At 40.9% G+C, this 15945-nt stretch overlaps 1 protein-coding gene and 1 non-coding gene across 7 annotated transcripts in view; both read right to left on the bottom strand.

The window, feature by feature from the left end:
* Positions 1-1301: 1301 nt before the first annotated feature.
* The window catches only part of brd1a (bromodomain containing 1a), a 16362-nt gene continuing 1718 nt past the window's right edge, over positions 1302-15945 (bottom strand). For 3 of the 6 annotated variants that reach the window (XM_014329705.2, XM_005915684.3, XM_005915681.3), the window contains exons 2-13: positions 14180-15581; positions 13934-14102; positions 13474-13605; positions 13223-13351; positions 11532-11844; positions 11105-11425; positions 7222-7803; positions 6687-6828; positions 6348-6481; positions 3950-4059; positions 3387-3541; positions 1302-2702 (exon numbers count right to left, since the gene is read on the bottom strand). In XM_014329705.2, coding sequence (XP_014185191.1) covers positions 2519-2702; positions 3387-3541; positions 3950-4059; positions 6348-6481; positions 6687-6828; positions 7222-7803; positions 11105-11425; positions 11532-11844; positions 13223-13351; positions 13474-13605; positions 13934-14102; positions 14180-15564 — 3756 coding nt within the window. In that variant the 5' untranslated portion in view covers positions 15565-15581 and the 3' untranslated portion in view covers positions 1302-2518. The other 3 variants (XM_005915682.2, XM_005915685.2, XM_005915686.2) reach the window with 3 other exon arrangements.
* trnak-cuu lies at positions 12047-12119 on the bottom strand. The gene has a single exon. It is a non-coding gene; the product is annotated as a tRNA-Lys (tRNA).

Raw genomic sequence — 15945 nt, 5'->3', positions numbered from 1 at the left:
GAAATCGGGTCACTAGTGTTTATTAATGATTTGACTGCTGGTGGAAGCAGAAGTAGTCCCAGTTTCTCATGGCAAAGAAATGGGATATTTTTCAATGCCCAAATTAAGCCACAATTTCAATCCACCTGACGCAGTAAAGGCCTTAAAGAAGAATTCAAAGGAAGAAACGCAACATTTGGTGAGGTTCAAGATCAGAAAATGCAAAAGGATTTCATTCAACAATTGAAAACAGCCATTATGAAATTATGCTAGTCTAAGCCTCCGATGTATTAAAAGGTTGTAATTAGTTGACAGTCAATACAAATTATTCTTAATCCCTTGAATTCAAGTCTTTAAAGTCTGCACATCAATCTTTGATTTAAAATCTACTACGGTGATTCACAGAGGCAAAACTACAAAGATTGTGTCTTTATTCAGCAAATTATGGATCTAACAGTATAAATACACTCCAAGAGAGCTGAGAGCTTCATGTGGACCAGCAGTAAAACACCACTTACACACTGATGTATTAGCAACAATCTAATAACCATATCCACGATGGGCAACATTTTTCACAAGCACTTTAAGTGTAACAAATAATTAATTTTACTAGAGAGAGCATAATAAAAGGCTTGTTCAAGTAGCTTTAGATTATTAAACAGGTTTATTACCTATATGACTGTACAGTATGTACTAATATACATCCAGAAGCTGCATAAAAATTAAATTGATAAAACTTCTTGAATGCAATTTTGTACAGCAACAGAATTTTTTTTCAGTTGCAGATCAATTAGAAAAAACTGAATGAGGCTTTTAAAAAAAATAAATAAATGTGCACTAGCTTGACAGTATACCTAAAAAAAGAAAAAAAAAAGGCTAAATGAGTTCTTATTTGTATGTTTTATTTTTTGCTTTACTACAAAAAACAAAAACAAAAAACAGTCCCAGCAATATTTTTTGCATCATCTGATTAAAAAAAACAAAACAAACAAAAAACTACTACAGTTAAATACAAAATGAAATATACCAAAACTACCCAATGCTACCCAGAAAGAAAGAAAGAAACAAAAACAGGCAAGAGTATAAAATAAAATATCTGGAAGTCTACAACTACAAAAAAAAAGTTAGAAAAACATTACTTAAAAAGAAGGCAAGTATCCACCACAAAATGTGCCACTTTACCACAATCAGCTTGCACATCTTTCCTCGAATATAAAGTAATGCAAATACTTTACAATAAGTTAACGCAGGCGCATCTCCCTATGACTACAGCAAAACCAAGTAACAGTCTAATGTATCACATGGAAATACACTTTTTTTTCCCTCCTTTTTGTTTTGTTTTTGGCAACAGTTTCAACACATCACACAGAGAAATCAATCTAAGACTTCTGGGTAGCAATGTTTTTGTTTTATGTTATTTTCTTGTTTTTCTTTTCTTCTTTTGGTTTCTTGAGAACATATGTTGTGTCCACAACATCACACACTGCCTGTATGAGTTTCAGAGGCTTACAAACTGTATACTATGTATTCAAATCATATAAATATATAATATAATATATATATATATATATATGTGTGTGTATATATATGAACAAAAATATACTAAAACTATTTGTAATACAAAATGATTTAATGCCAAATGGAAGCTTACGATAGAAACTTCAATAACTTAAAAAAAATGAATAGGTTGATACTTTTCAGAAACATGACAATTTAGCCCTAATCTCCTTATTACAAAGGCTTTTGCGTTTGTTTTACCTTTTAAATTCTTGTTCACACAGCACTGGCAAAACAGCACTCCCCCTAGTGCCAAGAATGCGTCAAGTATAAATACTAAGAAAACACCTGTACAGTACTGATTCCTGTCAAACCTACAAAATAAGTTAATGTCAGCCAACTGTACACAGTATTTACAATACAAATGGAGCTGACTTGAGAATGTAAAGATAAGCATAACATCAACACAGGCTTTGGCCACAAATTTGATGCCAGTAAAAAGCCTCTGTGAAAGCATGAAATGTACGATCTCGACCGCTTGAGAAGTTTTGCGGCCCACTTTTAGCATGAGGACGACTGTGGCTGGATGCCAAATTAACGGTTTAAAGTTTAAGTCAGTGTGACAGTTTTCATTTTACTCCGAGTCTTGACACCACAGACTGATTTGGTAAAAGGCTACCAAAAGCGTATGAAATTAATCACTGACACTTTTTTTTTTGCCTTGAAATGATAAAACGACAGTCATGGGTGACTAGAGTGAGGGTGGCAAGGTGGGATGACAAAAATAGCAGTCTCTAAGCATGGAGGTGGTGAGGAGAGATCGACACATTCATTTCAGCAGCAGCCGTATCCCGTCGGGACGTGGTAGGAGTGTGTACAGACAGGAATGGATAAGGAAGAGACACCACCTGTTACAGCAGGTGCCCAGTAAACATTTCAGTCTCCTGCAGAGACAGAGGGGGTCCGGGATGGGTGTGAGGGTAGTCACAAGCTATTTGGTACAGGAGAGGTACAAATCTGTGTGTGTGGCAGAGAGTCAGAGTCAGTCTACGTCGCTGAGGTCGCTGACTGGCTCGTCCTGCACTATGCTCAGGTGGTTCATGGCACGGCTGAAGGCGATCTGGACAGCCTTACGGATGCTGGATGTGCGTCCTTCCATCATTTTAATCTTGTCTATGGTCTTGTCTATCCCCAGAGGAACCATCTTGGATCTAGGAAGCCATTGCCTGAAGGGGAAAGCAACACTAGTGTCACATCATTGGAAAAGCAGCTAGAGGTCAATGTTTCCTATGATTCTTGACAGGAAAATAGCACCCTGCTCACAGGAAAAAGCAGAAGAAAAGCTAAAAACACAACCTTAACATGACAACAACCATATATATTCTGGGTTTTGTTTATTTATTTTAAAGTAACTGACCACAAAAAACTCTTTAAAAAAAAGTTTAATATTTATGGAATACAATAAGCATCTATAATTATTTTTCCCTTCACAAACAGCTTTAATTATGACCGTTTTATCATTATTAGAAATGTTAATGTCTACACTGGCCCTGCGACATATCAGCAAATATCTTGGTATTTACCAGCAACCAACTTTGTGCTTGGTTTTAAAAAAAAAAAAAAAAAGAAAGAAAAAGATGTGATGAACAGCTGAAAGACTAACACAGGTCAGTTCTGTCTAATATAGAAAATGTTCTTTTAAGAAAGCACAAAAAAATACATTTTGCAATCAGTGCATCCCAAGTGTACATACAGGAAAGCTAAAAGGTTTTCTGCACGCTGACGGGAGTCATGCCAAAATAAATGTGTGTGTTTAGGAAGGTGTGAGGTTTTGGAGGGTTTTTTGTACACTATTTAAATGATCCAACTACCCACTTTACTGACTGATAAATACAGACACTGGCACTCACCAACTGCGCTTGTTGTCGAAGAAGAGGACGAGGTAGAGTTTCTCTTCTGCTTTGTACTGCATCTGTTCTCCAATGCGCAGCACGTCCAGAGGAGGCATGGGGATGGAGACCCCATTGTGCTGGCAGCCCACACGTGGCATGTGGGGGTCGATGATCTATTTGCAGTAGGGAAGATAGAAGGGGACGTTACAAACACACACACTTATAAAACATGCAAAGATATAGCAGAGAGACGTTTGCGTTACACACCCATGCACCTCCACTACCAGCTTGTGCCACTAAAATTTTGCTTCCTCATTTGTCCCTTCATGCAAAGCTCAAATTGCTGGTTTACAGAGAAATGCTGCCACCTAGAGCAAAAACTGAATATTTTTACAAGCAGCAATCTAGCCACGTTGCTGCTGAAAACAACAGCTGTAGTGAAAGGATTGCTTCGTCCTGTGGATAAAAGTGTCATAAATTTGCTATCAGTGTGTCCTTAGACTGGGAAGGAGGCAAGAAAACGTCAGAATAAAAAGATTACAGTCAGCGACTGTCATGCTTTCTCTCCCACAAGCACTCACCAAGGCAGGGTAGGAAGGGTATCCACTACATTTGGCCCAAACTAGCTTTAGGGGTTCCAATGCAACAGTTGCAGCACTAGCAGGCATCCAAATATTGCTGTTGCCAACCTCTATGGAAGTGGGAACAACACCAGACAAGTTATGTGTGAGAGTTTAAATGCACACAGAAACACATTTCAAAAAAATAAAGCCATGCTGCAAGTGCAGGAGCACCAAATCAGGGTGGGAAATTAACTTTGGGAGCCACGGTGAGAGACAGATATTAAAATTTACCAGCCACCCTCAGCTGTTAATTAACCAAAAGGGAATTTCAGATGAGGGCCGAGTCTCCAGATGCTGACTGGTTAGATGCCACGGTGGCAGCAGCGTATAAAGACTAGCCAGTCAGTGCCAAAATTCACAAGAACTTGGCTGGTAGCTGCAGTTAATTTCCAACCCTGATTTTATATGTATGTATGAATACCAGGTGTCTGCTGGTTAAATCAAGTTAAACCTCTGAGAGTGCTTTGACACACAGTAGCACAAAAACACAGTTCAGCCACATTATTTAATTTCAGAGATGTTTTGAAACGTACGGGACCAGCAGACAACTGGGAGTATACATAACGATGTTACTTATTAGTCGTACCAATTCAAACAGACTACAATACATATTTTGTTAATGTTGTTAATATAATCCCATTTTCACATATTTACACTGGATTGTCACGATACACACTGTATACTTTGGTCAAGAAGAAATTGGAGCCTTTTAACCCTTTAATACTAAGTTAATCATATTTTATGCAGTTTTTTTGTGAAACTTTGGGACATCTATATCATCAGGGTAATTTTTTTTCCTGAGAAGGCTGCAAATTCACACGTTTACATATAATCAACCATGTCAACGACTCATTTTGAATGCCTTTTGAAAAAGAAAAAAAATCTATTGTTATTCAGTATTTTTTTTTTGCACCTGCCTTATTAAGAAACGGTTAATAGCCAGGAGGCATGGCTGACAAGAGCAAATATAAGAAATTCCCTAAATGTAGGCTGTCAAAATAACGTGGACAGTTAACCTGCCATTGTCTGTCATATGTTTATTATAATTATAATAATAATAATGGATTGGATTTATATAGCGCTTTTCAAGGCACCCAAAGCGCTTTACAATTCCACTATTCATTCACACACTGGTGGAGGCAGCTACGGTTATAGCCACAGCTGCCCTGGGGCAAACTGACAGAAGCGAGGCTGCCATATCGTGCCAGCGGCCCCTCTGGCCAACACCAGTAGTGCAAAGTGTCTTGCCCAAGGACACAACGACCAGGACAGAGAGCCCGGGGATCGAACCGGCGACCTTCCGGGTACAGATACGCTTCCCAACCCCCTGAGCCACGGTCGCCTGTTTAGTTAAGGGTAATGTTTTAATCTAATAAAAACAGGAATTTTATCGCCACTTTTTCAAAACCATGTTGATTCTCATCCAATTAGTTTGTTTGCTTTAATCCCATCTGGTTGCAGTTTAACAATAAAAGCTGTCTTTAATATTTGAAATGAATACTAGGATCCCCAAACACCAGCTTCGTCAAAAATAAACTTCTCTAAAGGGATCTTAGTTTCTGCTTTTAAGGTAAATGACCTGCTCGGCATTGTTTTCAGCAATATTAATCTTTGGCTCTATTCTACAGTGCGTCTTTTTCCCCGTCTCCCTCCCCTCACCACCAACCGTTCACAGCAGCCTGGACCTGCCAGAGGCTTCTTCCTGTTAAAGTTTTTTTTCTTCCCACTGTCACCAAGTGCTTTGCTCACAGGGGGCAGTCTGATTCTTGGAGTTTTCTTTGTATAACTTAGAGCAGAGGTTGGGGAAATCCAGGCCTCAAGGGCCGGTGTCCTGCAGGTTTAAGATGTGTCCTTGATCCAACACAGCTGATTTAAATGCCTACATTACCTCCTCAACATGTCTTGAAGTTCTCCAGAGGCCTGGTAATGACCTAATCATTTGATTCAGGTGTGTTGACCCAGGGTGCTATCTACACCGGCCCCTGATGACCCCTGACTTAGAGGATATTTATCTTACAATAAATCACCTTGAGGTGACTATTGCTGTGATTTTGGATATATAAATAAAAGTGAACAGAACTGAAAAGACTGATAATAACCAAGTTTAAAGACTACTCGTAAAATCTGTTTACACCCTAAAGTTGTTAAAAAAAAAAAGTTTCCTCTCTGTTGTTAACCTTGCATTTACCTCCAAAACCCAGTTTCACTATGGTTTTAATCGATTTTGTTTGCAGGACTGAGTAAGTTAATAAAGTATATTACAATTTAAAATAGTTAATATTTGTATTTCTGTGAAAGATGTCTACCCACTCCCCACACATGCATTTAAATTCTTTTGACAATCTGGTCACGTTACCAGCAGCGATTCGTGCAGCTTTTGCAAAATTCCCAGTTTCGATGCAGGCGATTAATTCGCTCTTGTCATCCACAGTGTTTCTCCGGACTAAGGCGGGTTTTCCCTTCCCACATTTTGGAAGACTGAGAATGGTGCTAAAAGCAAAACACAAGAAAAACACAACACAAAGTCAACTTTCAAAAATATCTGGTGGCACGCATGCTTTGATAATATAGATCAGATACACAGCTGCCTAAACAGGCAAACTGCCTGCAGCAGGCCTGTGTTACATTATCTGCTCCTTCTTCATTTGTATTCAGCTGCAGATTATCAATGGGGAGGGGAACAAAAATTTTTTACCTGGTGTTTCCCTGCAGACTGCTACATGAGGATATGGATGACTCAGAGGCGCAGCGTCTTCGAGGCTCCACAGGTCTACTAGTTCTGCTGGTTTCTTCTACTTTTTTCTGCTCCTCAACCTGAAGAGCACCACTTGGCAGGCCTAAAAGAAGCAGAGCAGCGAATTCAAAAAATATTAGACTGAGATCTAAAGGCCACAATCAAATGACGATGATCAAGCTACAGATTGTTAAGCCATTCTCTGATTAAAGCCAACAGATAAAAAGGAGTAAACAAGGGAAGTTAATTAGGACTGACTGAGATGACTTTTATGACAACTCTCTGCATTGTTTGTGATGATAGATTAAGAGGTTGGAGGTATAGCTCAATATTAATGTAGTAATTTAATCAGAACCTTTCTATTTCTTAAATACCAGAACACAAAAGCAGAATTTACCCCATGTAAGAACGTTAAAACAAGAGACCATATGCAGAATCAATCAATGTTTATTTAAAATCTTGTGTTTTCAGAGGACTTCCTCAGTAAACTTCTCACCAGTGTCGAGTCGTTTAACTGGAGACTCGCCTGACTCTTCACGCTCTTCCTCTCCTCCCTCCTCCTCTGCATCCCTGCTGCCGCTGTGCTTCCTCTTCTTGCCATGAAGCAGAGTCTCCAGCCTGGGTATGACCACTGACAGGAAGGACTTGGAACCTAGCTGTGCGTCATCTTCATCTTGTTCCTCCTCGCCCTCTTTTCCGTCAGTCCTGTCGGACTCTTCGTCTCCGCTCCTGGGTAGCTTCTGCGGGCTGGCTGCCTTCGACTTGCGGAAGAGAACGGCGGTTCTGCGGTTAACTGCGCCTGTGGGCTCTGCGAGGGTCGACGTTGCCACCACGCTCACATCACCTTCTAACAAAGGGTCCTGGAGGCTGTTGTGTGCGTGGCCATTGAGGCATGCGGGAGAGGAGAGCAGGTCTGGTATTTCCCCATCCAGCTTGGCTCGCTTGCCATGAACCTTGTCTTCACAGTCAGGGGCGGCATCTATTGGTTTTAGGGTTGGGGGTTCGGGATCTGTGTCTGAGTGGATGAGGGGAGGAATGGTATCCGATGGCTCCAGTTTTGGAGGAAGAGACTTATCTCCTGTGGGGCAGAGAACAATGAAACAATAAACAGTGGTGAGCTTTATCATCACACAGGGTTCTAACAGTGTAGTGGTAGCTCAGTCGCCTGCCAGGCTTAAGTGAACCACTAAGCACAGTGGATATTTTTTAAAGACCAAAGCAACTACTATTTAGTTAGCTATTGTATAGGTCTCTCTGTGTCTCTCCTCCTGGGTGCAGGACTGTTCTGGTTGAGGCACTGCACAATTACCAATTAGCATTACAGTGATGGAGAGCTGCACATGAGTCAAATACAAAATTAAACTATATATGAACCACTAGCGCTTCCCAGTGCTGCAGCAGCAGATGGGTCTAACAGTATTCCTTGTGGAAAAATGATTTTAAACATGTAAGTTTTATACATTGTATTTAATGTAAAGGAATGTTAAATTACTAACCACTGACACAATGAGTTCAACTTACAGTCCCACGTGTATAAATACTGTTTGAAGCCCATACCATCTTATAAAAAAACAAAATGTAATCCTAAAGTGTCCATGACGGAGACCTTTCACTAACAATAATTTGCTGCAGTGCCCACACTTTCTCCTTGTGTTTGCACAAATGCTGAAGTTGCACATTATTATATGACCTTTTGTTTATCATACAAGTAAAACAAGCAGTGTTTAGCATAAACAGGGTGATCTTTATAAAAAAAAAAATGAACAATGAATTTTTCCTTTGCACTAGCAAAGGATGTAATGCCATCTTTGAATTGCAAACTCTTAATTTCAATAAGTGGCTTTAAGCTTGAGAAAGACACTGCAGTAGACTCTGTGTGTGTGTGTGTGGTGTGTGTGTGTGTGTGTGTGATGTGTGAGTGTGTGTGTGTGTGTGTGTGTGTGTGTGTGTGTGTGTGTGTGTGTGAGTGAGAGAGAGTTAATCATGTCAAAATGCTGGAAGGTTATTTTTCCATAGATGTGGACAATGCCACTTCCTCAGACCCATTGGGGGTTTGAGTTCCAAGAGGTAACGCGCGTGTTTTCGGGATTTAGCAATAACACCTTTCATCTGATGCTAAAGCACAACCACCACTGACAAGTAAACCTCGAGTTGTTTCGATTTGGTTCAGCGAGTCGGAATAAAGACTTCGCAAATCGCTTTGTGTATCAGAAAGCACTTTGAACAATTCTAGTTTTAAAGTTTAGCCATCCTTTACAGAGTATAGATCAAAGCTAGTGAGTTTTGTTTTTCACACATCTACGGGTTTTTTTTTTAACCACCTGTGAAACTCTTCCTGAATAAAAATGAAACAATACTGTATTTTTATACATTTTGTTTCTACAGTCAGACTCATGGGAGTCTGCAGTAACTATTTAGTGTTTTATTTCATATTATTTATTTATCAAAATATACACTCATGGTGTCCTTAAAGCAAGGAACATTTCTGTGACTGAAATTAGAGGGGAGAGGGTGCAAAGGTCTGAGCATCTTTTTTCTCTCCTTACATTCAGGTCAATTTTTATGCACCAATTTGTGGCTTTTCTGCTGCAGTCTTTTTGGTCACATGTTCCAAAACCCTGGACTTTAATAGCTTGTGTGGGTTTCTTCGAGATTGCTGCTCATGTTCAAAGACGTTTAGCATAGTAACAAAATCCTAATCACATGTTTCAGATATGTTAGTCAAACTATTATTTTACAATTAATGAGCAAATAAGGAAGGAACCAATCCAAGTTTGAAAAATATCACCTAATAGATAGCTTTGTTGTATTTGAATGTTTTACTATGGATACCTATGATTATACAAAGCACATACAAATGTTATTATTAAATGAGTAGGGAATATTGGTCTCCTGTGGCTGTAAACATACATAGTTAGCCATCATCTTGCTGGATGACAGACTGTTTTTGGGACCAAAATTCAGATAAATGCAACAACACGTGTGTTTTAGTATTATAGGTAGCAGCGTATGTATCGAGCCTGCAGTTCTCCTAGGAAATGACAGGGGCCGCCTACACCTTTACCACAATAGCTCCACTCCAATTTGCTGATAACAAAGACAGTAAGAAAATATTTTTCTTGTTGTCCATTTTGTTTGTTATTGTGAAATCTGCTTTGTTCCATAGGCTAGAATGTTTGCAATGCCTAACAATAGTTTTTGTTGGGTTCTTTGCAGCCAAGTGACCGTGAGCCATGTGATGTTCAATTGTCTGCCATTTCGATGAGTGTGACAGTGTAGTGACAGAGAATAAAGTGTCTGTTACACAGAGTAGTCTGATGCATGACCATCTGGCAGCCACTGGTCGCTAGGAAAAACATGTACTCTCTGACCAAATTGGAGAAAGCCTCCCTGGGATTGTTTTGCTCACTTACAGATATCTGCATTTACCTGCCACTAGCAGGAAATATGCAGACTTGTCTGAGAACGCTTGTCACACACTCTGAGTGATAGTGAAGCTGTTAAAAAAAGAAAAGAAAAAAGTTTGACTTCAAAGTAAAAGCTGTGTCTCAGGGCTGCAGCCAACACGTGCAACTTTTACTTTGTAACTGAGATTTCTTCCTTTCTGGTTTGTGTGACATTTTTTAGTATCTCTCAGCTAGTAGTTAGAGAATGTTTGCAGACAAAGGCACATCTTCCTACAGGTGACTGGAACAAAGCAACCACATGGAGGATGACTGTATGTTTGGGGATGTGTAAACATTCTCCAATTCTACCCAGCAGCAGACAGCATCCTCCAGGAACCCACCAACCAGTCAGGGAATGCACGTTTTACCTTTGTGGTTGCATCACATCCAATATTAATTAAACAGTCTGTCACCAACATGTCAGTGATTTAACACGAGTAATTACTACTTATTTTGATACTGATTACTACACCTGTATTGTAACCTCTCTATTAGAAGTATATCTATTTATCTGTCCATTTATGAATTTGAAAAAGCTTCCTGGGTGGAAAAATTACCAAATTTTACTCTAAACTTGTGTTAAACATTAATATAAAGTAGCTACTTGTTAGAAAATAATATAATAATCAAAATGCTCTAAGAGTTTTCACCACATCACCACATCACCATATCTGAAAGTAATGCTCACTTCCGTATAAACAGAGCAGGTTTCATAATCATTCTTAAAACTAAACTGTGATATTGTGATTTTCCCGTCCTCCCGACATGCTTTATAGAGAGAACATCATGGGACTTTCTGGTTGTGGTTAGGCTAGGTTAAGACTTAGGTCTGACCTTTGACCTATACTCGTGATTCTCTTTACAATCGCAGAGACTGTGACGACCAGTGGGTCAAGCAGAAAACCAACTTCAAAATAAAGCATTCACACATACCGTCATCCTCGGAGAAATGCCCATTGGGCTTCAGTCTTTCTTCCTTAGCTGTAACCAGCTCTGGGAGGGAGAGAGCTGTTGAAGACGATGCTGAAGTTGTTGGAGATGACGAGGAAGAACAGTGGTGGTGAGAGGGTAGAACTCTCTTCAGGCTCATTTCGTTGCGCACATCATTGATGGTCTTTTTCAGCAACTTGAGCCGCTTGCTGCGGGAGGGGCTGGACTTCATGGCACAGGTGAGATCAAACTTCTCAAGTAGCTGCTGCAGCTGCTTGTCCAGAGGCAGCTGCTCCCGATTAGCTGGTACTAGTAAACGGTCCACTAAGAAGAGAATTAAAACAAAAAAACAAACAAGGAATCATTAGAAGATAGATTGACCATAACTACTTTATAACTAGTTATTCAGAGAGGCGTGCTCTTCCCTTACCATCCTCCCAAGAAAACGATGGTGGTGCTTTGACTTCCGGAGCATCTGCAAAATGCATGCCGCTCTCCGTGTCAAACCCGATTTTCTCTGCATCTCGACGGGCCTTTCTGAGCAAGGCCCCACCCTGGTCTCGGAGTCGCACAGCAGCCCGATAGAAGTAGGTGTCCTTTGAGTTATATTTCATACAATTTTCAATAATGAGGTTAAAGTCATCCTCAAATTGATCAAAGTTGTTGTAGCCTTGGGCATCGATGTGTTTCCGCATGGTGGAAAAGTCCATCGGGTGTTTGATGTGGTCGAGATAATCAGGCACCTATGAGAAAGCATCAGAAATATGAATATTTTGTAAATTACTTTTAATAATGTTTAAAAAAAATTAAGCAATGTTTGAACTTGGCTTTTTAAATTAAAGATTCTTGACAGCAATTCAACCATATAGAAATTCCACCCACCCAATAACAGAGTCTATTCCAAGAATCAGAAACCTACTCAAACAGATTCAAGATCAAAAGCTGCGCCCAACGTGGGGCTCGAACCCACGACCCTGAGATTAAGAGTCTCATGCTCTACCGACTGAGCTAGCCGGGCTTATGAGGAAGAGCACCCTTCACCTCTAAGGCCTCCCGACCATGCAGCAGACCATGAGCTCTTGTTACACATTCACCCTAACAGGAAGTCACATTGCTTAACACTTTTGCAGAATGGGGGGTGGGGTGGAGTAATGTCTAACATGAGTCACAGAGATCAGAACATGTGACTGGAGCAAGCAGTTGAGCGCTGGTTGCTTGCGTGAAGCTTCTAACAAATGTTTGAGAAAATGCAGAATAGAAAATTCTTTAGTAATTTTAAAAAGTCATATTTTGTGTGCCGATGATTTATAGTCAAGATGTTCACAGACATATAATGTAATTTACCAGAGTACAAAAGTGATCTAATTGACTTCCACAAATAATTTATGTCAATGTACCATTTCTGGTACACTCATCTGACAGTCAGGAAAAGGAACTAAAGGCAAAACACAAGGGAAAGTGTAGAAATCTGAACCAATAAGCCCTCTTTATAGCCAAATTTTACAGTTCTTTTGACCAATAGTCTTCTGGCATCTTAACTCTCTCTGTTCTCTTTTTTTCCCCTTCAGCTTCAACAAGTTGCAGCAGATGGCTGCCCCTCCCTGAGCCTGGTTCTGTCAGAGGTTTCTTCCTTTTAAAAAGGAGTTTTTCCTTCCCACTGTCACCAAGTGCTTGCTCATAGGGAGTTGTCAGATTGTTGTGGTTTCCCTCTGACATTGTAGGATCTTCATCCTACAATACAAAATGCCTTGAGGCAGCAGTTTTTGTGATTTCGTGCTATATAAATCTCAACCAGCACACACCTTAACTATCTATCTGTCAGGGTGTTGCCAGATATTACAGTTGTTCCTACAAGCATATCAGCACTTTTTCTTATCCACTATTCTTCTTCAAGGAGCTGGCATAATGATACATGGCACATCCCATGTGTTATTCAGTGTTTGAATTGTATGTGTCATTAGTGAAAACACAGCAAGGGACTTGGCAGAAACAAGGCAGAGCCAGAAAGAAGCCTACAGTTTTAAACTTCTGCACAGAATAATTAACAGTACTACAGTGTGAATCAAAGTACAATCATGGATAGAATAGATGGAAAGCGTTTGAATATTTGCTGCAGATCACCTCAGTGACATCGACAGGCTGGGTGAAGATCCTGGCCTGATCTTTTGCCTGGAGCTGGTCCAAGAGGGCTCTGAGCAAAATGCTAAAGGGTGTTAACTGCATCTCTAGAAGAGTCTCCTGCAGTTTAATCTACAAGAAAACACAAAAGATAACAGTGAGCATCATCACATTTTTGTTTTGTTTGAACTTTTTCTTAAGATATTAAGACAAGCACAACTCTGTCCAACCATGCATCACTCCCCTGTCCTTACCTCTTCCCGCTTGAGCTTCTCCCTCTTGCGAATTAGTTCCAGCAACAGTCTGGCTCTCTCTAGGTCATGTCGAAGGCGGTGCCATTCCTTCAGCTGTTCCTTAAGTGCCCTGCTTTCCTCTTCACTCTGCCTCTGGGGAACGCATGGAAATAAAAAAATATATATAAGGCACATAAAAGAACTGAACACCAGAAAATTATCAACTTGCACAAATTCTCAACAAACAAATGCAACAGCAACTTATTTCATTTGGCACATAAGATGCCCATTTCACAGCAAACTGCTATTGATTCACACAGCATGGTCAAAAATCTCATTAACACAAGCAATAAAGTGTTGAACGAAAACATTAAATTGTAACAAAAGCATAATTTATGACTGTGCAAATAATGAGACAACATATTTGAAAACCTTGGGAAAAAGATAAATGAAGGCTACAAGTCTTGTGCGCTTAACTGACAGAGGAACAAACCGGTTGCACATTCTTCTGTGACTGCAGTCTTGTCTGAAGGCGTCTGATGAGGGGCAACCCATTCCTGGACTGCCTTTTCAGTCTCCAGTAACTGAGGACCAGTTCTACAAAGACTTTCTTCTTCTGTATTGATACTTGATTCAGAATGGTTTGTAACCTAGAGGGATGAAAATGAGGGATTTTAGAAAACCAAAGCCATTTCCCACTTAAGTAGAAGGTTGTAGAAAAATATACCTGTGAGCAGGAAAAGTAGGCACAGTAGCAGGCGGTACAGCTTCACTTTCCACATCAGGCTCGGGCTTCTTGCTCTTACTCTTCCGTTTCTGTTTTCCTTTGGACTGTCCTTTGCCCTTGTCCCCTTTCTTACAAAGTCCATTTCTGAGTTTGGCTTCATCATACATGGCAAGAGGTCTCCTCACACACCCGTTAGGTGTGTGGGCGCCACAATAGGCTGTCTTTTTCACAGAGAAGGTGGGCTCTCCTGTTTCTGTCACCTCTTTGATTGGCTCCATCCTCATGAATAGACCAGCCTTTTGGGCACAGCTGACATGGAAGGCAGTGTAACAGTTGGCTTTGTGGCACTGGATGCAAGCGCCGACCCCTTTCTCCTTGCAGAGGTAGCACGTGAGCTTCCAGCGTGCTGGAGGAATGTGGCTGATGCCGTCGATGGGCTCAATGAAGGTGGTATTGGAGAAGCCCACCTCTGGGACCCAGAGGGCACAGACTACATGGCCCCAGCGGTCATCATCAGTCTTTTTTACTGCTCCGCCCTTATTAGGGCAAAGGATGCACTCTGCTGGCTGAGTCGGCAACTGAAGGCAGTGTCTGCAGTGCCACTGACCCTCGGGAATGTAGGGCACTCCGTAACACTCTTGGTGTACGGCCACGTTGCACATGTCACAAAACAGGATCGCGTTGCTGTTGTGACACTCTCCGTCCATGCAGATGCAGCAGACAGCATCATCATCGATAGGAGCTTGCCTTTCGCTCCCTTTGTCCAGACTCTCCAGGTACAATTCTTTCTCAAAGCGATCAATAAGGAACTCAAAAACATTGTGAGACACCTGACTAACCCCTTCGCTTCGTCGTTTTTCATTGACCAAATCCAGCCAGGCGTAATCTTCTTCATCCATGTCATACTCTGTTTCCTCATCTAGTTCTTCCTCCGTCTTATCTATATATTTATAAAAGGCAGATGGGCGTTTAGGAACAGCTGGAAGATTATATTCTACAGTTCGGAATTTGGGCTCTGGAAGTTTTGGGCTAGCGTGGCTACCAGCGTGGTGTCCTCCTCCCTCTACATGGCCTGCGATGGCAAGTGCGGCATTCTTCTTCTCCTTGTTTTTCAGTCTCACTGACCTCAGGAGGACCTGCTGTTTCGATTTTTCCGCATTCTCCTTATTGCTGGTGCATTCCATTATCTCTTGCACCATGGGGTCATCATCCGAGATCACGTCCAGCTTGTCATATATGCTGAGCCGGTGGATGCGGCCATCGAGTTCGAACTCTACCATGCGCTGCGCCTGGGCATAGGTCAAGATCTGCTTGTTGGGCGAGGGCTTGATAGGAGACGGCGGCCTCTGCACCGCAACCCGGTGCTGCCGAGCTTTCTTCTTCATCTTGACGCTCCGTGTTGCTGTGGAGATACACGACAGGGATAGCGGTTAGACATGTGTATGGGATGCCTGGAAGCATCCCAGTTGAATTTTCAAATAAAGGTAATAACAGTTACATTAGAAAATTAGGTTATTTACCTAATCACAGTAAAATAGAATAATTTCACTGCAAACTTAAAGACAGACTTAATTCTCTGATACAGCTTCTTTTATGCTCAACATTGCGACGAAAACAAAGTGTAAATACGCAAATAAGACGTCTGGTAAAAATCAGTGTACCTGTTTAACTGACAAGCAACATCTTCTTATTCCAACTTATGTCTTTTAAATGAGAACGGGAGGGGGGAGTTAAACACTCTGCGGGTTAAATGTATTAGAAAGTAA

This window comes from Haplochromis burtoni, unplaced genomic scaffold (genome assembly GCF_018398535.1).
Source record: "Haplochromis burtoni strain Fernald_Lab_line unplaced genomic scaffold, NCSU_Asbu1 Contig_14, whole genome shotgun sequence".
Classification (NCBI taxonomy): Eukaryota; Metazoa; Chordata; class Actinopteri; order Cichliformes; family Cichlidae; genus Haplochromis; species Haplochromis burtoni.
Note: the sequence above shows the minus strand (reverse complement) of the source record. Positions and strands in the feature narration are given on the sequence as shown.